A 22,174-nucleotide genomic window follows, 5' to 3' on the forward strand; every position below is an offset into this window, starting at 1 on the left:
CCAGATGTTTTGGACTACAATTCCCATCATCCCTGACCACTGGTCCTGTTAGCTAGGGATCATGGGAGTTGTAGGCCAAAACATCTGGAGGGCCACAGTGTGGGGATGCCTGGCCTAGGGTATGGTTGTTCATTTGTGGTTGGCTGTAGTGGTTTTTGTTTTGTGTGTGAGGGGGGTGGGTGTTTTGGATCAGTTAGCCATATTGATTTGTATGTTGTTGGTGGATTTTTGTCATTATCTTGTTGGGCTGTGTATATGATAAAGGGGAGCCATACCGGGGTGAAGTCCTCTTTCTTCTATTTGTCCCCGTGTCCGTTTCAGCTTATTGGTTAAATTTTCTAGTACTATTTGGTAGCATTGGGCCATGCTGACTCCTGACAGGTCTTTCCAGTGTCTGGTTATGGTGCTTCTGGTTGCGGAGAGTAAGTGGGTTATTAGTTCTTTCTAGTGTACTTGCGCATTATTGTCTTGGAAAATGCTTAGTAAGGCCAATGAGAACTGTATTCTGAGACCCAGGTCTCCACGGAACAGGCAGCTCTAGCTTTGATGTCCTCAACGTTTCATGGCTACAGCATTCTTATCAGTTGTTTTCCTACTGCTATGCACCAAGGGAGACAGATAACCATCTGCATATGTGAAACTATATTTTCAACAGCCTGGAATATTCTTAATTATCAGTCCAAGGGGATGGAGCTATCTGAATTCACATCTAATGTGTGGAGCTATCTGAATTCACATCTAATGTGCCCCTCACAAAACCAGTATATAAAAACAAAAACAATTTCCCGATCAATTTAGAAACATAGGACAACATACATCACCATACAATATTACCTGTAGCAAATTCAAAGGGTGAAGGCCTGGAGCATTTTTTAAGCCAAAAGGGCCACCTGCTGAGATTAATTAAGAGAACATTGTGATTTTCATCCCTCTCCAGTTACATCTAAACTAGAGGTAGAATTGTATTGCTGATAAAACAAAAGCAGCTGATAAAGCAAAAATATTTCACCCCTTTTGAATGAAACTACAGCTTTTCTGAAAAACTCTCTCATTGACTCAGCCAAAATTTAGAACATGAGAGACAAAAAACTGGTTATTAATTATATTCAACAACACAATATTAAGGCTCAGAAGAATGGTTGAGAGCATCTGCACTGAACCTCTCCTATATTAAAAAGGTAAAGGGACCCCTGACCATTAGGTCCAGTTGTGACCGACTCTGGGGTTGCGGCGCTCATCTCGCATTATTGCAGGAAGCTCCTGCAGCCAATCGGAAGCTACATCGGACGTTCAGCTTCCAAAAATAGTTCGCAAACTGGAACAGCCATTTCTGGGTTTGCGGTGTTCGGGAGCCAAAACGTTTGATAACTAAGCTGTTCAAAAACCAAGGAACGAATGTATTTAGGAGATTCAGTCACATGGCATAAATGAATTTTTCCAAAGCCCTGGAGATGACTAATTCACATGCTATCAATTGTAATCGGAAGTAATTTCTATTTTTTTTTAAATCACCGACTACACGGGTCATTAATGAGCCAATCAACTACTGCATTCAGTTTTTCCATGGCTTTTCCCATTACGGTGAAAGTAGTTCCACACTCCGCCATTCCCATTCAACCAAGATGGAATTTCCTACTGACCTGGCTGTGAGGAGGGTTGCACTGCAGCAGGCAGCACACTTGGCACCAGGCCTCCGGATGGTAAAATGCCACTTAGGTTGAGGCCTGCAGGGGTTATTGCGCTGGTACTACACCCCAGCATGGGGTTTGAGCCGCTCATCAATGTCTGCGCTCCACTGTGCAAAAGGAACGAGCAAGCATGAGACCAGAATGTCGTAAAACAGCACGAAGCACGGTTTTTGCTATTTAACACAGCAAAGACATTCGCATCATTAAGGTTGAGGTTATATAGTTCAATCACCAGCTGATTTAATTATGTCTTATTACTCAGATAGAAAAAAAAATGTACTGAAACTTGCAAGTAAAATGAAATCCTATTTACTTGTTATACTGCATAACCTCTTTAGCCACCCTATTTCATTCTAGTCTTTCTCTTGGTTGTTAATTACTGCTGCTCATACATCTTATCCCCCCCCTATCATCTTTATTGGTTTCTTTTAATTTACATTCATAGAATCACATGATAACATCTCAGTTCTATGGCGTAACATGTATTTCTAAATAATAAAAAAGAAAACAAAAACAAAAATTTCTGCTTATCGACATTTGGTTTGTTTCTCTCTTTTCGTCATCTACCCTCAGCCGTGTCTCATCCTGATCTCTGACTTTTGTCATCATGCAAGATAATTCTGTGTATTCAACCAACTTTTTTTGCCACTCGTCTTTAGATGAAATTGCTTGTTCTTTCCACTTTTCACGAGTAATAGTTAACTTTAAGCTCTCACAAGGAATGACGTCTCCAAGCGAAGGAATCTCACAAGGAACGACGTCTCCAAGCGAAGCAAAAACGAAGCTTTTAGCAATTCTTTGCTTTTTGAGCCAACTCCACATAATTACGGTTATCTTTTAATACTTAAGAACGCAGAGCAGAGCAAGCCCTTCCCAAGCCTGGCATCGTGTCACCAGTACAGCATAATTCCGGGGCAAAATGACTGTAACAATCAAGAAGTGTGAAGCGCCGTTAGACAAAAGCAACTTACCACACAGAGCCCACTACATTGATGAAGTTAAGTCCTGCAGAGTTTGCCATGACCTGGTTGGAGGAGGTTCCTGTAGTAACGGACGTTACCATGGTGGAAAGAGGAATGGTCATTACAGGCAATGCCTGGCTCAGAGACATTTGCTGCTGAGCGAACGGGGAGAGCAAAGTGGGCTGAGGGGCGAAGCCTGAATCGTGGGGAGTAGGGGAGGCAGAATGGGTAATCAGAGTTGAGCTCTGAGCATCAGAAGGGTGTGGGGTCGATGAAGGGGTGTTGGTTGGAGTAGGAGTAGATGGCTTAGGAGCTCCAGACCCTGCTCATTGAGAAAAATAAAAAGCACTAGTTTGTTATAAAAGGCCAGTCCTTTTGTAAAATAAGGTTCATGGAATCTTACTTAGCTCTGATAGCTTGCTCCAGTTTAAAATAAAAAATAAAAATCAGCGAAGCGCAAGGGTTAGTAATTGCTGTTAATTACAGGTGCACACAAACAATACCATCAGGCTTAATCCTGCAAATGATTGATTTGCGAGACTGATCAGGTTACACCCCCCCCCCAAATTAAGTCGTTCTAACACAGACAACACACTTATGAACAGCTGTGCAACTGCTATGAACCGTTTGAGAGAGACCTTTAAACAAAGCATTTTGCTTGCCAAAAATATATGCATTCAACACATGTAATAGAACATCTGTGTCATAAAACAAAGATCTGAACAAAAAACACAGACTATGATCAAACGGGGGGGGGGGCACAGCACAAATAGTTATCGGTAACCAGCTTGATTAATTTAGGCCTAATTTGCAAAGGAAGGAAGTAGCAGTGCTTGTGGCAGAAAACAAACACTTGTGTGTTTTAAAGCATAAATTTGGCATGATGACATCATATCAATGGAATGAAAACAAAAAAAACCAAAGCTCTTGAGGTGTTTTCGTTTTATGTTTTTGTTTTTTTTAGCTTTCATGTCCTGCAGAAAGAAAGGAAAGAAATGTGAATGTCCAGAAGCTGTGAGCAAAGCCTTATTTACAGCAACAACTGTGTGCAACAGATTTATACAATTACTACTAGCAACATAAAAAGAAGGGGAGAGGGTTGTGTGAATCAAACTGTTGGAAAATTGATCAAAGCTTCCTTACAGGTTTTCTTTGTGCAAAACAGGAAGGCAGAAAAATGACACCTTTTGAGCCAACCAGACAATTTTATATTATGCCACACTGAAGCGACAGGACATTGTGCAGCAGACTAAAGACCTGAGCAGGCAGCTATGAGCTATTCGTACCGATTCCCTCTTTCTCTCCTTACGAGCTACTGACTATCTATTGAGACATGTAAATATTTCAAAAGTAGGTAAAAATCCACAGTGATGATGCAGTGATTCTGCCCCAAAATTAAAACTTGCCTGCCACTCAACTGAGTAAACACTTAGCAAAATGGTGTTGTCTTGAAATTATTCTTACATTTTCATCGTCAGCAATGATTTGTAAAACGATATAGGAGTGTTTTAAAAAATCAGTTTGTAGTTTATTGTATCACCACCTCGAGACTGATCAGGTTATTTACATACACAGAGATACAACTGCACCGTACTTGACGACATTTAAGAAGTTTTAGCTGCTTTTAAAAAATGCAAATTTAAGGAGGCATTAAACAAGCTACTGTTTATACACTAGCAGAAAGGGCTGCCCTTTGGGAGCTTCTACAGTCACATTAATTACCAGGCTGCGTCAAAGCAAGGGACCAATGCTTCTTGCATAAAACGGAATAGAACGTATACACAAACGGTGCATACATATATTTATACAGAGAAACAAGTACAGTTACAGCAAACGAAGTACAGTACAGTACATACAGCCTGCCTTAAGTGATGCAAACTTTATACACAATCTAGGGTACAATGGACATTTAGAGTCTCCAATCAGCTGGTTAGGAAGTTTATACCACGAGAAGCCTAGGAAGACTTAATGGACAATTTAGGGCGGGACTCACTTTGTGACGAGCTTGCAGGAGACATGGCGGTTGGAGAAAGCATGCTCAGTTGATTCAGGTCCAGAGACTGCTTCCGAGACACGGTGGGAGGCTTGGGAGGAGGCGGAGTTGGGGATTTTAGGTGGCCACCTGACTGCTGTGAACTAAAAATATTACCTGAAAAAGCACGAATAATCCACGTTATGTTCTGTGAACCAATACCAGAAAAGAGTACTTTATTCTCTAAAGTGTGCGCTTTAGGTGTGCAAAATAAGAAGTGCACAGCAACATCTGCCATTGCTACCTGCAGCAAAAGGTAACCGGAATCTACATATTGCAGGGATGTAGACGTCTTCACCCCCTTCCTGTGCCAAAGTTTGAAGCATGAGGGACCCTCTAGGATGACACCTGTCAAAGACCAGGCTGAGGAATACAGCTCTGATGAGGAATGGCCTCCCCCTCCCCCTGCTCCTGCCCAGAAGCAGTGGAGCAGTATAGATTTGGAACAGTGGTTTGTAGAGGGGCATAGTTGTGAAGACAAAAGTTGGGAAGAACTGGGGGGTGAACAGCAAGGTGAAGAAGAACTGGAAGAGAGAGAGCTAACAGACTCTCTCTGGCTGGAAAGTGTCCAGCCTATCAGTCCAAGGTCATGTAGAGAAGATAAGGTGGCTACACAAAAAACAATGGTGGTTGCGAGATCAGGTTGCAAGGTGTGGAAGTGACTAGGCAGGAAGTGGGTCGAAACCTTAATTGGGAGCACCTTCATTCCAAGAATGGATGCTTTGTTCTTATCCTGTGATCATTAAAATCTCTTTAAATGGTAAGAGACTAATTTTGCTTTGTTCTGCTTATCCATGGCCAAAGGGAGGGAGGAAGCCGTTTCCCCGAAGCCTGATTCACCTCATTTCCCAGTGGAAGGGGTATCTGCCAGTCTATTCGGAGGGCAGACTCTCCCTAATCAAAACTGCTGCCAGGGAGGGCATGACGGCGGTTTAAGTCAAGGGGACTTTGTTCCTCGAGCAGATTTAGCCAGGTAGGTACCTTAATAAAAGCTGACGAGGTTGGCCATTGCTACAGCAGGTAAAAGGATGAGCAGGGCAAATTTATGAATGTATTTGGACACTGAGAAAAAAACAAAAAACAAAAAAAGCAAAGCACAGCCAGGTTTACTCTGCAGTAATTGAAACAAAGGAGAAACAAAGGGGTAGGAAATCTGAAGCTAATGCAAATATATTTCACATCTGGCAACCAATGTGCCTTTTTGGTTTCAGATACGGTAGTACATGGGTAGGCAAGTCTAAAAAGCCCAGGACACAAACTTTCACAGCTCTCTAGCGGCTATGGTGGCTCACTTACCAGAAGTAATATATTTAGAGTTAACTGTGGAAGAGTATATTCAATTCTGATCAAACTAAGTCTCCTTGAGCAAAATATACACCAGGAGGCTTAGTTTGGTAACAATCGAGTATACACCTCCAGAGTTAACACTAAACATATTGCTTCTGGTAAATGAGCCACCATAGATGCAAGAGAGCCGTGAAAAATTATGTCCTGGGCTTTTTAGACTCGTTTCCCCATGTACTATCTGAAAGCAAAGGATGGGGACCATTGGTTGCCAGATGTGATGTATTTTGCTCTCTTAACCTACTAATTTTTTTTTAAAAAAACCCAACAATTACCTGATGAGCTACTTCCTGAACTTGAAGGTAGTTTGATGGGAGGTGGTCGATGTTTCACACCTTTCCCCAGCACTGAAGACTGAATATAGCCTGACACACTCTCAGGCTGCTAGAAGCAAAGCAAAACAACAACAACCCTTCTTACTAGATGTCAACCTTTTCTTCCAGCTTTCATTCTTTATCGTTCTTCCCTTTCTCAATTTGACAGAACGAACACCCGAGTTCCTAATTTTTGATTCTGGAAAACACCTGTCCCCAATTCACTGGTAAAAGGTAAAGGGACCCCTGACCATTAGGTCCAGTCGTGACCGACTCTGGGGTTGCGCATTATTGGCCGAGGGAGCCGGCATATAGCTTCCAGGTCATGTGGCCAGCATGACAAAGCCGCTTCTGGCGAACCAGAGCAGCGCACGGAAATGCCGTTTACCTTCCCGCTGGAGCGGTACCTATTTATCTACTTGCATTTTGACGTGCTTTCGAGCTGCTAGGTTGGCAGGAGCTGGGACTGAGCAACAGGAGCTCACTCCGTAGCAGGGATTCGAACTGCCGACCTTGTGATCGGCAAGCCCTAGGCTCTGTGGTTTAACCCATAGCGCCACTGGTACCTCTATTTTAAGACTAGTTCACGGCATTCCATCCCACTCTCCCAACATTCTAAAAATGTTTCAGACTGCTCAGGAAACAGTTGGGGCTGATTTGGTTCTATCACACAAATTACTGGGGTTGTAGTTGAAGATGTAATTAAAAGGGGCCAAAAATTTCACCAGTGGACAGATTTAGCCCTGTCCTCATGGCTCTCATTCATGCATATTGCGAAAAGCAGAGCCTTAAGGTGGAAGAAAGTGGATGGGGGAAAAGCCAAGCAGTTAAAAAGTCTTAGGGGAAAGCATTATTGTCCCTGTTTTGTAAACTGAGATGAAATGGAATCCCAGGGAATCACTGCATTTTTTAAGAGTTACAAAGGTGTCATTTAATTCATTCATTAAAAACTTACTTCCATTTCCTTCCCAGGAGAGAGCTGGCTTAGATGGACAGATCCACAGGAGTTGTGAAGCATTTTCACTGGGCATTTAGCTTCATTTTGAACTAGCTCCTGGTATTGATTGACTACTCTGTAACGTAACATTAAGCAGAGGTCATTCATGAGATCACATACGGTAAGTACTAGCTGAAGGCATCTCCAGAACCAAAACAACGCAGAGGCTTCTATATTCTTGCATTTTCTCTATTCATTACTTCCAATCAACAAATTATGGAACTGAAGTAAAAGACCACATGTAAGATGCAATAATTAAAGTGATATGAGCAGATTTTACTCCATTGTTAAAAATCCTCCTGTTTGACAAATACAGTCTAATTTGGCATCCTCTTCTACCAACCTCAACATTTATTTTGAGAAGCAGATGGGGTTGGGATAGTACAAAAAGCAGTACAATGAGGAGGTGTGTGCATAACGAACAAAGGCAACCAAGAGATGGATGAGCATGGTAACATGTAGAGGATGAAACTCTTCCATGAACACTGAAGGTTTCTTTTTTTAAAAAAACAACAACAACAACAACAAAATCACAGAATCATAGAGCTGGAAGGGATCATGCGGGTCATCTAGTCCAACCCCCTGCAATGCAGAAACCTTTTGCCCAATATGGGACTCAAACCCACCACCCTGAGGTTAAGAGTCTCACGCTCTACCGACTGAGCTATCAGAGATCCCTTCTGTTTCCAAACACCGTGCTGAAACCATTAAGGGCTAGGGAAAATAAAAGAGTTTGGATTATGTGCATGTTGTTTTTCCAAATTCTGTAAAAAATAAAAATAAAAATCCTCATTCTGTCATGCAGAAAATGACCAGCACTAACCACAGAGGCTAGTCTATTGATAACTATTGATCTAAAACCAGGATGAGAAAATGGTGGCCCTCCAGATGTTGCTCGACTACAACTCCCATCATCCCTGACCACTGCCCATGCTGAGGCTGACAGGAGTTGGAGCCCTGCAACATTTGAAGGGCTGCCCTCATGGCACTGAGTTCATTCCTGAAGAAGAGGACAAAGAAAACTGAGGGTCGCCATAGAGGTGGCGGTTAGCTGCCGGCATCTTCCACACAGCTGATCTGGGCAGGGGGCGTCGCAATAGGGGTCGGGGCACCCCGGGCTCCGCTCTGCGGGGGGCAGCGTAGCGCCCCCTCGCTACTGTGGCGGTTGCGTGACCACCAGCGCGGAAGCCCCGATGTTTCTGGCCTCGCCCCTCGCTTCTTCCTGGTGGGGCGGAGGCAAGGGGCGGGCCAGAGAGCAGCGGCAAGCCGATCCATGGCGCGCTTTGTCTTCTTCCTACTCAGGCGGAGGCGGAGCGGCAAGGGGCGTCAGCGGAGACACCCCTCGCCGCTCCGCCTGAGTAGGAAGAAGCACACGAAGCATACGTCGCGCTATGGATCGGCTTGCTATCGGATCCGGGCGCTGGAGCACCGCCACCGGCAACCCGCTCCGTAGTGCGACGTGTGCTTCTTCAGGTGGAGCAGCGAGAGACGCCCCTCGCCGATCCAGGCGCTGGAGCACCGCCCCCCCGGCAACCCGCTCCGTAGCGCGACGTGATGCATGCGCGCGATAGATGCCCCGCCCCCTGGCAGGGTGCCTTCTGGTTTGCCGCCCCGGGCAGCCAGAAGGCTAGCGACGCCGCTGGATCTGGGAGCAGAAGAATAGCCACTCAAAGCACACTGCTAATGGGTGGAGACTGTTCAGGAATAAAAGCTTGCTAGTGAGCAAGGGTATACATGCAAGTATGAAGGGAGGATGGAACAGAAAATAAACACAGCTCGGAAAGCTGCCTAATAGATTCTGCAGGAGAACTTAGTTCTTAGCAAAACAAGAAATATTTAGAGAGAGACAATAAATGACTAATGACGTTAGCATGGTATAATTAAAGAAACAGCAGTCAGGTTCCATTACAGGAGTGCGATTAGATGACAAATTGCCTTGCCTTATTAGAGGGATGAAATTTCGCCCTCCCCAGAATTGTAGCAACAAAAGGGTTTCAGTAATATGTAAGAAACATTTCAACTACAGAACACAAAGAAGAGTGAAAGATGCTTTGACGACTTTCACCTAGTACCACCAGGAGTACTTTTTTAAAAGAAGAAGAAGAAGAAAAAAAGTACATATACTGTTAGTGTAAAAGTGTGAATAATGCCCATGGAAGTGTGAGCTGAAGCTGACTTTTCTACCTCTTCCTCCCCTTGACTGGCCAATAAAAAGCTTATTTCTTTCCTAAGGGTCTCCTTCTGATATTTAGGGATTCCCCCTTCCCCCAGACCAAGCATGCTTCATTCACCAAGACTTCCTACCCTTGCAAGCGGCTATTCAGTGAGCAGACAAGCAAGAGAGGGCTCTAAAGTCAGCTTCTGCCAGTCCCTTTCCATGGGATCTCCTTCCATGGATCCAGCCCAAAGTGCTCCAACAGCAAAGTTGGGAAATAAACTCGGAAAATGCAGGTTGGATGGACCAATGTTAATTCTAGCGCTAAGAAGCATGAATGGAGAATCACAAAAATACTGATGAAGCCCTTACCTTTCTGCCTCTGTCTTTGAGCCAATAAGAAAACTGTAGGGGATACAATACAGGAATTAAAGATTAGTTCCCACTCAGCCCTGAAGTTCGCACAGCGACCTTGGAGAAGTCACCATCTTTCAGCCTAACTTTTTTCATGGTGGGTGGAGAGAGAGACAGAGAAGCATGTACACCGCCTTGAGCTCCTTGGAGAACAGACGCAATATAAATGGAATAAATAAAATGACCATTAGTCATTGCTGCAAATGGAAGCTTCTTTATATTCGGAAGCCGTGTATTTCAAAGTATCAGATACTGGGAATGAGCCACAGGGGAAGGTCTGTTGCCTTGAGGCTCTGCTTGATTGTACCAGAGATTTTTGTATGAACACTTTTGGAAAAGAATACTGGGCTGCAAGGTCTAACTCGGTATGGTTCTTATGCTGAAGGAGCTGGCTAGCTGTCTTCCCTCACTAACCCTCATTTCTTCAATGACTCAAACAGTAACAGGTAAAAATTATTTTTCTAAAAAAACAAAGAAAAATAAAGAGATGCCATTTTCTATAAACCCACAAAAAATGTGTCCAAAATTAAGATGAAGGCCACTTACTGTGATGGAATTGTTGAGCTCTCGTCGTCTTCGTCATTTTGAATCATTTGTATTTTACCGTAGTATAATGGATTTCCCAACGACTGAAAAATGGTCAGTTTTGTTTTCTGAAGATGACTGCCCACTTCACATTCGAAGACATAATCATCTTTTATTTCCTGTCAAAGAGAGAAATGTTGACATTTCAAAAGATTCCTCCAATTCACAGATTAAAAGGAGACAAACCGCAGGAGAGCCCTTGAGAAAAGAGGCAGGCTGTGCATTTTTAAATTTTGCTTCCAAGTAAATTCTAGAGGAAGAATAATAGAATCACAGAATCGTAGAGTTGGGAGGGACACCCAAGGGTCATCTGGTCCAACCCCCGGTGATGCAGGAATCTCAACAAGCGGTTCCCCATCCAATGTGAAACTATATTTGTCCCTGCTTAGCTTTGCAAATGTGCTAGCAGTTTTATTGCTGCACCAGAGTTCCAAATGGGCCACTATTGGAGCAGTTTCAGGGAACAGGGGAAGGCAGCTGCAAAGTCGCCACACAGCTAAGTGAAGCTACAAATGTCAGTGCCTTTTGTAAAAGTCTACCCTACTCCTTCTGTCCCAATAGTAAACACCCCTGAGTTAAATTGTGTTGGTTTTTTTAACTGAGAAGGGATGGTGGTAGAAATTAAACAACACAGGGCAACTGACCACATAATTGATGAGAAGTACATGGGATGCGGGTGGTGCTGTGGGTTAAACCAGAGCCTAGGGCTTGCCGATCAGAAGGTCAGCGGTTCGAATCCCCGCAACGGGGTGCGCTCCCATTGCTTGGTCTCTGCTCCTGCCAACCTAGCAGCTCGAAAGCACGTCAAAGTGCAAGTAGATAAATAGGAACCGCTACAGCGGGAAGGTAAACGGCGTTTCCATGTGCTGCTCTGGTTTGCCAGAAACGGCTTAGTCATGCTGGCCACATGACCTGGAAGCTGTACGCCGGCTCCCTCGGCCAATAAAGCAAGATGAGCGCCGCAACCCCAGCGTCAGTCATGACTGGACCTAACGGTCAGGGATCCCTTTACCTTTACCTGGAGTACACAAAGTGGTTTGAATTTGCTAAAAAAAAATCACATTTTAAACTGCTACCAATCCCACCGACTTGGGAGGTTTAACTGATCAAACACCCTAGTTCTGAGGCAGTTGCTTCTGAGGCTCAACATGAGACATGACTCATTAATGGAGAAGACTACAGATCTATGTTAGTTTTACTTGCACAATCAACAGCAGCAACAGCAGAGTTACCTCTCAATGCCATGCAGCTGCACTCCTGAAAAAATCACAAGACCCACTTCCCCGTATTTCGTAATAACAATTTGAAATGATTCCTAGAGCCTTCACTTACTCACCTAAACACATTCAAGTACTGATTGTTCTTTCAAGTTGCTATCTTTCGGAACAAGAAGTCTCTTAATTATCGAAAAGGTTAGCAAGCAATCTACTGTTACTCACATGAGCGGGCCAGACACTGGGTTGTGAGTCATCAGGTTTGATAGATTTTTCCACTTTGGCATATTTTTCCACCTTCAGAAACAGTGAAGAGATCGGTAAATTACAATGAGAGCAGATTAAAGATGTGGATGAGGAGTGTGAATGTCCTTATAACTGGGAAAAGAATTATAATCATACTGATGGGTTCAGAGAGTTAAGGCAAGACAATCCTAATGAGGGTTTATTGAGTTGTGATGATCCTTATAAGTGGGAGAAAAAGAATTCCCAAAACAGGCATGATTATAAACCTCACATGTTTTCAGTCCAGTTTGTATCTTGATAGATCCCATCCTCTTCAGATATAGTACATCCTTTAAATAATGGCTCTTACATGTTCACTTATTTCAGGCATGGGCAACCTTGACTCTCCAGATGTTTTGGAACTACAACTCCCATGATCCCTAGCTAACAGGGCCAGTGGTCAGGGATCATGGGAGTTGTAGTTCCAAAACATCTGGAGAGCCAAGGTTGCCTATGCCTGACTTATTTTAACAGGCCTTCCAAAAACGGTGTAATTAATCTGATTTCGAATCTAGACGTTTTCATTTTTAAATGTTCTTCTTCTTAGGCTAGCCAATTTATTCTTATTGACTGGGATCTGTCTTCTTTTCAGAAGAGAATGACAAAGAGTGACGTCCAACCAAGTGCTATGCTAAACAGAGGTGGTGCTGAACTTGTTCTGCTAGTATAAGCAGAACTTCTTGAACAAGATGCTTCAAAAGCGGAGAGATTACACTGGCATGTACAGATCTGTATGTACAAGCTCCTGGGCCAGAGCTCCACCAGTAGACTGACGGCTTTGGATACAATCCTAGGAATGGCAATTATTACTCATCTTGGTGTGTTTCAGAAGCCTCTGCACTTACATCCACTTCAGATGGCGCCGTCAAATAGCAAGGATTCTGTTTCCACATATCCACACACTGGAAAAAAGGAAACCAAATATATAAATGAACAATGGTTATCGGAGTAAGAAAGATTATCTAATATGCTGTCTTTTAAAAACATGCATACATTTCCAGCTTTGGAAATTTTGAGGTCGTACTGCTGGGCTCCCTTCTTTTCCTTTCTTTTCTGCAAATAATCAAACAACCTGAGCTGCGGTGGTGTTGTACAGTGAGACACCTCCTGCTGCCGATTCAGAGATGACCTGGAGTATCTCTTGAAGCACCTGTAAAATATTAAAAATATTAATGGAAAGAATACAGGCAGTTTGGATAATTTTCATACACGCTTGCTAGAGTGGCCAGGCATCCTCTTTCATAGCAGATAATCCAGAATGCAATTTACTGTGTGTCTGATACCAGATATACAGGGAAGGGGATATCAGTTCAAGAGACAATATGGCCAGTGAGTTGTCAATATTTCTCTTTTCCCTAGTTAATCCAATGTCAACCCACTGGCTGGACTGCATTGCCAGCCTGCTGAGCTGAACCTCGAAATGCTTCTGAGAAATTATAGTATGTGATGGAAGACTACCATTTCTTTCAATGGGCATTGTATGGGGAAAGATTTAGGGCCCATATAAGCCCTAAAACAGTAGTCACTATTTTTGTTTGTAACTTCTCTGGAAATGGAAATGGGAAGTCATTTCTCAGGGGCAATTTTCCAGCGGCAAAACGAGGTTTCAATTTCTGTCATGGCAACAGGCCACCGGCTGAGCTTGGGCTGAATTATTATTATTTACTAATCATCATCCACACAGATGTCTCTAGGCGAAGTACAACAGATAATGAATAAAGGAAGGAAGAAAGACCATGTCTACACTCTCTGGTCACATCCCCTCACAGCCAAGGGGTTGAATTTATTTTAGTGGGGGGTAATAATGATTGGTGAGTGAGGGTAATTAAAGAGAAATTCATACTGGAGCAGGATCTGAATCGGAAATGAGTTGGGAGGTAAATTAACCAAAATAATTTATTTTGGCGATCTGGGGAGAAGTACAAATTAACCAATTAATGTATTTGAGGCAATTTGTATGGGAAATTAATTTATTCAACTTCTCAGGAGCCTAATTCTAATACAGTGGTACCCTGGTTCCTGAACAGCTTAGTTGACGAACAAATTGGCTCCTGAACGCCGCAAACCCGGAAATGTTCCAGTTTGCGAATGTTTTTCAGAAGCCCAACATCCATTTCGTTTGTTGGCATTGTTTCCGGGGCCAATCAGAAGTTGTGCCTCGGTTTGCAAACGTTTTGGAAGTTGAACAGACTTCCAGAACGGATTGTGTTCGAGAACCAAGGTACCACGGTAATTGTTTCTATAAATGTATAATGTATGCAAATCTGGGGTTGTAGCCAACAAAATCGTCCTGATAGCACAAGGATGTCTGCCTGCACAACGGGACTTCCTCTTCCTCATCTAACCCAATGCACCACCCTAGCACCAATTAGGAGTGCAGGGAAGAAAAGTCTTTTTCTGCAGGTGGAAGTCCTTGTGGTAACAGGAGGGCAACCCTCTATGCAACTTTGGGCCCTCTCTTTTGGTGGTGAACAGCTTCTTCTTCTTCTGTACGACAAACAAGTAGTCCCACTAATGCTGGGGTCAGCTAACATTTTCAGCAGGGGGCCGGTCCACTGTCCCTCAGACCTCGTGGGGGGCCGGACTATATTTTGCAAAAAATAATAACAATGAACGAATTCCTATGCCCCACAAATATCCCAGAGATGCATTTGAAATAAAAGCACACATTCTACTCATGTAAAAACACGCTGATTCCTGGACTGTCCGCGGGCCAGATTTAGAATGCGATTGGGCCGCATCCTGCCCCCGGGCCTTAGGTTGCCTACCCATGCTCTAAAGCAGGCACCCCCAAACTTCAGCCCTCCAGATGTTTTGGACTACAATTCCCATCTTCCCTGACCACCGGTCCTGTTAGCTAGGGATCATGGGAGTTGTAGGCCAAAACATCTGGAGGGCCGCAGTTTGGGGATGCCTGCTCTAAAGCTTGCATTCACTCAAAGAGCTATCCGATGATGCAATTCTAGGGCCTGCTGAGTGATTCATATTTAAATGATCATAGTTCATCACAAATATGTTCTGCTCCAAACAAAATGTTAAGGGTGTTTTTTCTGGGTAAAATTTCTACAGATGTTCCAGGTCATTGTAGAGATTTTTAAGGTCAACTAAAATGTTCTCCAAAACTTATCAACAAAAAACTTTCCCCCATTAAAGCAGCCAGATTTTTTTATAAATCTTTTTTTAAAAAAATTATTCAGTTTTTGTGATACAATAAGAATAAAGATAGAAAAAAATGGAAAAATAAAAACAATACATTAAGGAATTAAACAATTATCAAACATTAATAACATAAAATAATCATCAAAACAGAACATAAGAACATAAAGGATGGCCCCCCCTTACCCACCCACCACCTTGTGATAACTTCCAGCCTTTTCTCTATTCCAGTTTCTGTTTCCAAATTCTTTTGTATACCTTTTTCTCATTCTCTTCCATTACTATTTACAATTTCTTGAGCCCTTCACCCATCTGCTAAGAGATCAACATTTTCTACAATTTTTGCTTTGTATTCGTTAAATTTTTTCCCAATCCTTATCAATTTTCTGTTGTGATATCCCTTTAGCTTCTCCTAATTTCCTCGCCATGTTCTGATATCTTATCATTTTAGTTTGCCAATCCTCTACCTTTAAAATTAAATCATTTTTCCAATTTTTTGTGACAAGAAGTCTGGCGGATGCGATTGCATACATTACTAGACACCTGTCTTTTCCCTTCATTTCCTCACTTAACATTCCCAGCAAGAACATTTCTGGAACTTTTATAAACGAGCATTTCAGAATTTTTCCATCTATATATTATGACTTTCCAATACCTTTTCATTGGACGAGTATTCATTTTCTGCTTGTTATAGAGAAGTCTGTTTGCTGTGCAAGTTACTGCAATCGAAGGATCTAGACACAGAGGTTCTGCTGTAGCCAGTACCAGTTGACTTTCTAGCAGGAGTTTGTCTTCCTATAATACAGAGAGTGTTCTAAAACCGCAGTAAAGACTGCAATCCTATACACATTTACTTGGGAGTAAGTCCCATTTAACTCAATAGGACTTATTGGTAACTTCAGTGCCAGCTTTTGAATGCTTGCTGAAAACCCTGCAACTTAAGTCCGTCTTTCCACAATGGTTAACTGATGTCTGTTTTTAACCTTTTTATATGGTTTTTTTAACAGTACAGTTTTATGTTTTGTTGCAGTAAACCATTTCAACAGATAAATATTTTTATAAATAAATAAGCATGCATAGGACGGGCTGCACGTTGCAAATATTTTAAACAGTATTTGTAAATATTTGAACAGTATTTTTGGCATTAACATACATGATAGTTGAGTGTCTGCACAGTGTGAAATAGGTAGCTGTTCTCGACTTGTAATCTAACTGATTATTATACTTTCATATCACAGGGACTTAAGATTGTGTTTGAGAGAGGGGACCAGCAAACACAGTTGCCCAAAATCTGACATCTCTCTTCAGAACTACTATGGTTCTTGCCAAAGTTTCAATAATCTAAACCGAAATTTCTATTAACAGAATCTCCGGAAGATTCCCAATTTGAAATTGCACATGTGAGCATAACTCAAGAACCAGAGCATGCACACAAGCCCCTTTCTGCCATCCACCATAACAATGGAACCTTAGGGCGGAGCGTGGGCAATTAGAATTACAGATGGGGTCAGGTGGAATTCTATTTGGGCAACAATGCTTTTCAGCCTCCTCTTTCTTGCTGCAGCCGCTTGTGGGCAACCCCCAAAGCTGCCCGGAGGGTCAGCTCCCCCCCCCCCGAATGGCATGGGAGGTGTTAAGAGGATCCTGAACTTGAAAGGGGAAGGAAAATGGAGTACCCCCCAGAATACAAACAGATCTTGCAGAAAAAATGTTCTGGATTCTGCCTAATATTGATATTAATAAATATAATCATGCAAAATAGGTCTACTCCTTCGACTCACTATGACATATTCTCACTGAAGTGGCAAACTGCAGGGTTGGGGTCTTGCGCAAATTTTTCTTCATACAAAACATGTCCAGCACAAATAATATTAGATGCCAGGGAAGACTCTAAACTAACCTTTTCTCCAACATGCTTGCTTTCCATTCTTATCTGGAGGGGTTTTAAATATCTATCTATCTATCTATCTATCTATCTATCTATCTATCTATCTATCTATCTATCCACAGTCATACCTCGACATCCGAACGACTCGACTTCTGAAGGTTTCAACTTCCGAAGTCGACAACCCCGGAAGTCTTTTCGCCCTGCGCACATGCGCAGAATGGGCACTTCAACAACTGAAGACTTCGACTTACAGAGACGGCCGCGGAACGGATCATCTTCGTAAGTCGAGGTACCACTCTATCTATCTATCTATCTATCTATCTATCTATCTATCTATCTATCTATCTATCGCACTGAATTAAATCACTTGAGACCTATAGCAGAGCCCAGACATAACCTTGTCACTTCACTGAGACCTAGGCCTATTCATCTCCTAGTAGACCTTTATGCCACTGAACAAGATGGCCTTTCCTGGGGTTGGAAGACCATATTGCACCAGAAATTGTCATCACAATATACCATAATACGAGGAAACTCCCACACTAGTGAAGTCAACTCCTTTAGCTGCTACGTTTGTTACCTGCGTCCATTTGTGGTTGTCGCTTGTAATGGAATGCACATCACAAACCAAGGTCTAGAAAAATGAGGCAAACCTTTTATTACTTGTGAAGTACAGGATTTCTAAATACGATGCATCAGGATTGTTTTTTTCAAAAAAAATTAGAGTAACACCAAAGCTGAAAAACACGAGTTTACCTGCATTGTTGGGCGCAGAAGTATGTACTTGCTTTGGTATGTTGGAGATTTCAGATTACCAGATTGTCTATAGTCACGTATTTCTGTTATGACGCAGCCACAATGGAAAATATTTATCTGTTTAAAAGCAAACAAAAATGTACGTATCAGCACTTCCATATACCCGGAACTAAGCAGATCTCTGTTTAGATCTCTGGGATTACTTCCTCTTTTTTTTTTTTTTAAAAAAAACCCTCCATGTATTATTCTTATTCTTAATATTATATAACTTAACAGGGACAATAACCAAATTATGTAAAAACTGGTGCTTGTTCCTAAGGGTTAGAAATATTTTTCAAGCTTGGTTCATAAATTTTGAAATTTACAATTTCATACTAGTGCTCAATTTAGACATTATGCCAAACTGTGGTTTGTTGTCACCATAGTTTTAGAACCCAAATGGTAGTTTGGTCTCCAGACAGGATAGCGAATTTGGTCAGTGATCCCTCGAAGCCGAGTAAGATTGTCTTCCATAAACAGTTTTAACAATGAGTCCGTAAGTGACTGTGGAGGCTAATTCTGGATCCACACGTCCTTCCACAGTGGGGACATTCATTTCCAGGTGGGAGTTGATCACAGTGTGGATTTGCCAAGCGTGCCTTCCTCTTAGCACGTTTCTCCCTGAGTTCTGAGTTCGAGTGTTTTCAAAGCCCATGACACCTTTGGTAAAGGCTGTTCTCCAATTGGAGAGCGCTTGCAGGCAAGTGTTCCCCAGTTGCTGGTGTTTATACATTTTTTAAAAAATTGCCTTGAGAAAGTCTTTAAACCTCTTTTGTTGACCACCAGCATTACGCTTTCCATTTTAAAGTTTGGAATAGAGTACAGTGGTACCTCTGTTTAAGAACTTAATTCGTTCTGGAGGTCCCTTCTTAACCTGAAACTGTTCTTAACCTGAAGCACCACTTTAGCTAATGGGGCCTCCCGCTGCCGCCGGAGCACAATTTCTGTTCTCATCCTGAAGCAAAGTTCTTAACCCACGGTACTATTTCTGGGTTAGCGGAGTCTGTAACCTGAAGCGTTTGTAACCCAAGGTAACACTGTAGTTGCTTTGGAAGACAGTAATCAGGCATCCGCACATGACCAGCCCAACAAAGTTGATGTTGAAGAATCATTGCTTCAGCACTGAATTTGGTCAGTTAGTTGAACTCATACCAAATATAGCAGGAATGGTGAACCCTTGGTCCTACAAAGGCTGCTGAATCACAGCTCCTAGCAGCCTCAGCAAGCATGGCAAGAAAAGTTCTAGTTCAGCCACATTGGGGTGATGTTGTTTTTTTGGTACCCCCCCCCTATAGTTACTACTGTATACAGTGGTGCCTCGCTAGACGAAATTAATTCGTTCCACGGGTCTTTTCTTATAGTGAAAAATTCGTCTAGCGAATCCCATAGGAATGCATTGAATTTTTTTTAAAAAAAATTTTGCCCATAGGAACGCATTAATTGAATTTCAATGCATTCCTATGGGAAACCGCGATTCGCTAGACGAATTTTTCGTAAAACGCATTCGTCTAGCGAGGCAAGCTCCGCTCAAAAAATCCTTTCATTAAGCGGAAATTTTGTTAAGCAGGGCATTCGTTAAGCGAGGCACCACTGTATGGTCACTGCTACTTCCATTACCCCCCCCCCAACCACTACAAACAAAACCAGAAACACCATTTCAAACCTGTGATTTTTCCAGGAGATCAACTAAAATCGGAGGCAGCTCTTCTGCATCCAAATATTCAAGCAATTCTCCCTCTTCATAAGGAAGCCGAATGGTTTCTGAATCTGTGTTAAAACCAAAGAATGCATTTGACTATGAATACGGGTGTGAACTATTTGCTTTCACAATTATTCCTTTTGGGCAAAAAAGAAGAAAACCGTATTGTAACTTACAAAATTGTGATTCTGATACGTAACAAGCTACCCCACACCGAGGAGAGGCTGGTTAAAAATGTTTTAAATGAATGGATGATCTAGAACAGGGGTGGCCAACCTTCGTTCTATCAAGGCCACACTGTCAATTCTCATTGGGGGAGGGGGCATGTCAAAGTGGGCGCAGCCAAAATGTTTAAAAGTGGACATGGCCAGAAAACGTAAAGGGCACATTTTTAACAGTCTTGGGGGCAGTGGTCACAAAAATACTTTTGACGTCACGACAGGTGTGATCAGTACAATTTAATATATGGATAAAAGGGAGAAGTCAGTGATTTTTAAAAAGGATACGTTTCAGAGAAGCCTTGGAGTACATTGTGGTAGTGGAGGATCGCACGGACCAGCCTGTCTATCTGTGTATCAAAAAATGCTTTTCCCCCAATGACAACTTTGAGGGCATGGTGAGGAAAAAAAAATCTGGGGATAGGGGCACACTGGTTAGCCACCACAATCAAGAGAAAGACAGGCATGGTCTTTCTTCTACTAAGTAAAACAAAATCCAGTAGCTGGAAGAATTCAAACAGGCACACAGAGCACAGAAAACCAGAAGATCCTTTAAACAGGCACAAAAGTGTTTTTAATAAAACCAGCAACTTGAAGCACTGTTTATTTTAAGGCACAATTAGGAGGTTAACAGCTATTTAGTGTTAACTTTACCTGACCCATTCTTCCCTCTCAGCATCAGCGAATAACCTTCGTTTCCTGGATACAGGTTCACTACTAGGCAGGACAATGTCTCTTGCAAAACCAGCTTCTCCAACAAGTTCACATTTCGCCTCAGCTTCTGTTTCAAAATGGGTGACACTCATGAAAACAATGAATCCAGGAGCTAACACTGTTTACTAACAACATGAAATAATGAACATGGAAACGAGCAGCTATTCACTATAATTGCCTTACTAAGTCTACCTTGGTTTCGTAAGTAACATTTCATTCTATGTGCTTAAGAACTAATGGTTGCAGGGAAAGAAACAAAAAGGGAAGGGCTCGATATTTTGGAGCAATCTTGAGAAAAGCCTAGGGACAAATTACAGTGGTACCTCCACTTACAAATAACTCTACTTACGAATTTTTCTACTTACAAATGGAGCTCCGTCCGCCATCTTGGATGCGGTTTAGATAGGATTTTTTCTACTTACAAATTTTTAGATAGGGTTGCTTCGACTTACGAATTTTTTCTCCCAATGCATACCTATGGGATTCGACTTATAATTTTTTTCGACTTACAAATGTGTGTTCGGAACGCATTAAATTCGTAAGTAGAGGTACCACTGTATTCACTCTGCTCTCCTGGTGAAGGTAGAGCCAAGAACAGGAGACTTCTCTCCCAGAAGGACAATTTCACCCATTACTACACTCGGCCTGCCTTCAACCATTCCTATCCACTCCACTTCCCAATAACAAATAATTATGTCTACTGTTTATCTCTTACATGTATATTCTGCCTCTCTTCCACGGAACTCAAGGCAGCACATACAGGTTCTGCAGTGCCCCCCTCCACCTACTTTTATTCAACAAAGTTGGTGCACCTTCATTTATGTGAAGGTTTTAAGAACTGCTTTGAATCTCTCAAAATAATTTAACACCACCACTTTCCTGAGTTCTGGGGAGTTGGAGTGTGTGTGTGTGTGTGTGTGTGTGTGTGTGTGTGTGTGTGGCGCTTTAATTGTGTTTTTATTTTGTTTTTTATGGGATGGCATTCAATTTCGTTGTGCTATGTACAATGACAATAAAGTATCTGTTCTGTTCTGTTCTGTTCTATTCTATTCTAATAAAACCATCCACTAAGAAAACGAGGCTTTAGCTTGCGTTTGCTGCAATGAGTTTTCATAGAATGTTGCCCTGTCCAGAACTACAATCTCTTGATCGCTTCCCAAAAGAGTGCCTCCATTTCTTTCTTGTTAGGCACCCTTGAACTCCTCCTGCTGGAAAATAAGGGCTGTGGGGTTTTAGATCCCTCACAAAGAGGGCTTTCCTCATGACCTTCTAAAGGCGGAATGGGGAACCCCTGGTCCTACAACTCCCAACATCTCTGACCATGCTATGCAGGCTGGGACTGATGGGAGTTCCAACATTTGGAGGGCCGCCGCTTCCAAACTCGATTCTATAAGGAAGGAATCATTTAGCATTGCTCAAGTTCTATCTGCCAACAAATCTGTAGGAAGACCTACACAGCAGGATCTCACCCAGACATTATTATCTGCTCTCCTCTCAGATCAGATCTAGGAAGCAAGCGCTCTTTGCTGTACCACCAAAGCCCTGACGGCCACCATGCACCCTTCAATCGAGCAACCTGCCTCTGGGAAGCACTATGTGGAGAAGCACACCTTGCTTTGGGATTTTACTTTCAGGGAGGTGTTGCTCCTCCCCATCCTCAACACCAAGTCAGAATCTGAGTTGACACTGGGCATTGCGTGAAAATGCCTATTCC

The 22,174-nt window shown here is 42.5% G+C and overlaps 1 protein-coding gene across 14 annotated transcripts in view; it reads right to left on the reverse strand.

Moving 5' to 3' along the window:
* Positions 1-22,174, reverse strand: part of SUPT20H (SPT20 homolog, SAGA complex component) — a 31,659-nt gene that overhangs the window by 5,272 nt on the left and 4,213 nt on the right. For 3 of the 14 annotated variants that reach the window (XM_060268927.1, XM_060268925.1, XM_060268924.1), the window contains exons 6-21: positions 20,401-20,527; positions 19,493-19,596; positions 17,791-17,907; positions 17,615-17,668; positions 15,802-15,941; positions 12,984-13,140; positions 12,836-12,892; positions 11,931-12,002; positions 10,453-10,610; positions 9,865-9,897; positions 7,296-7,413; positions 6,302-6,410; positions 4,644-4,799; positions 2,660-2,972; positions 1,641-1,795; positions 835-893 (exon numbers count right to left, since the gene is read on the reverse strand). In XM_060268927.1, the coding sequence (XP_060124910.1) occupies positions 835-893; positions 1,641-1,795; positions 2,660-2,972; positions 4,644-4,799; positions 6,302-6,410; positions 7,296-7,413; positions 9,865-9,897; positions 10,453-10,610; positions 11,931-12,002; positions 12,836-12,892; positions 12,984-13,140; positions 15,802-15,941; positions 17,615-17,668; positions 17,791-17,907; positions 19,493-19,596; positions 20,401-20,527 (1,929 nt within the window). The remainder of the gene's footprint in view (positions 1-834; positions 894-1,640; positions 1,796-2,659; positions 2,973-4,643; positions 4,800-6,301; positions 6,411-7,295; positions 7,414-9,864; positions 9,898-10,452; positions 10,611-11,930; positions 12,003-12,835; positions 12,893-12,983; positions 13,141-15,801; positions 15,942-17,614; positions 17,669-17,790; positions 17,908-19,492; positions 19,597-20,400; positions 20,528-22,174) is intronic. The other 11 variants (XM_060268937.1, XM_060268934.1, XM_060268936.1 and 8 more) reach the window with 7 other exon arrangements.

Source organism: Zootoca vivipara, chromosome 16 (assembly GCF_963506605.1).
Source record: "Zootoca vivipara chromosome 16, rZooViv1.1, whole genome shotgun sequence".
NCBI classification, from domain to species: Eukaryota; Metazoa; Chordata; class Lepidosauria; order Squamata; family Lacertidae; genus Zootoca; species Zootoca vivipara.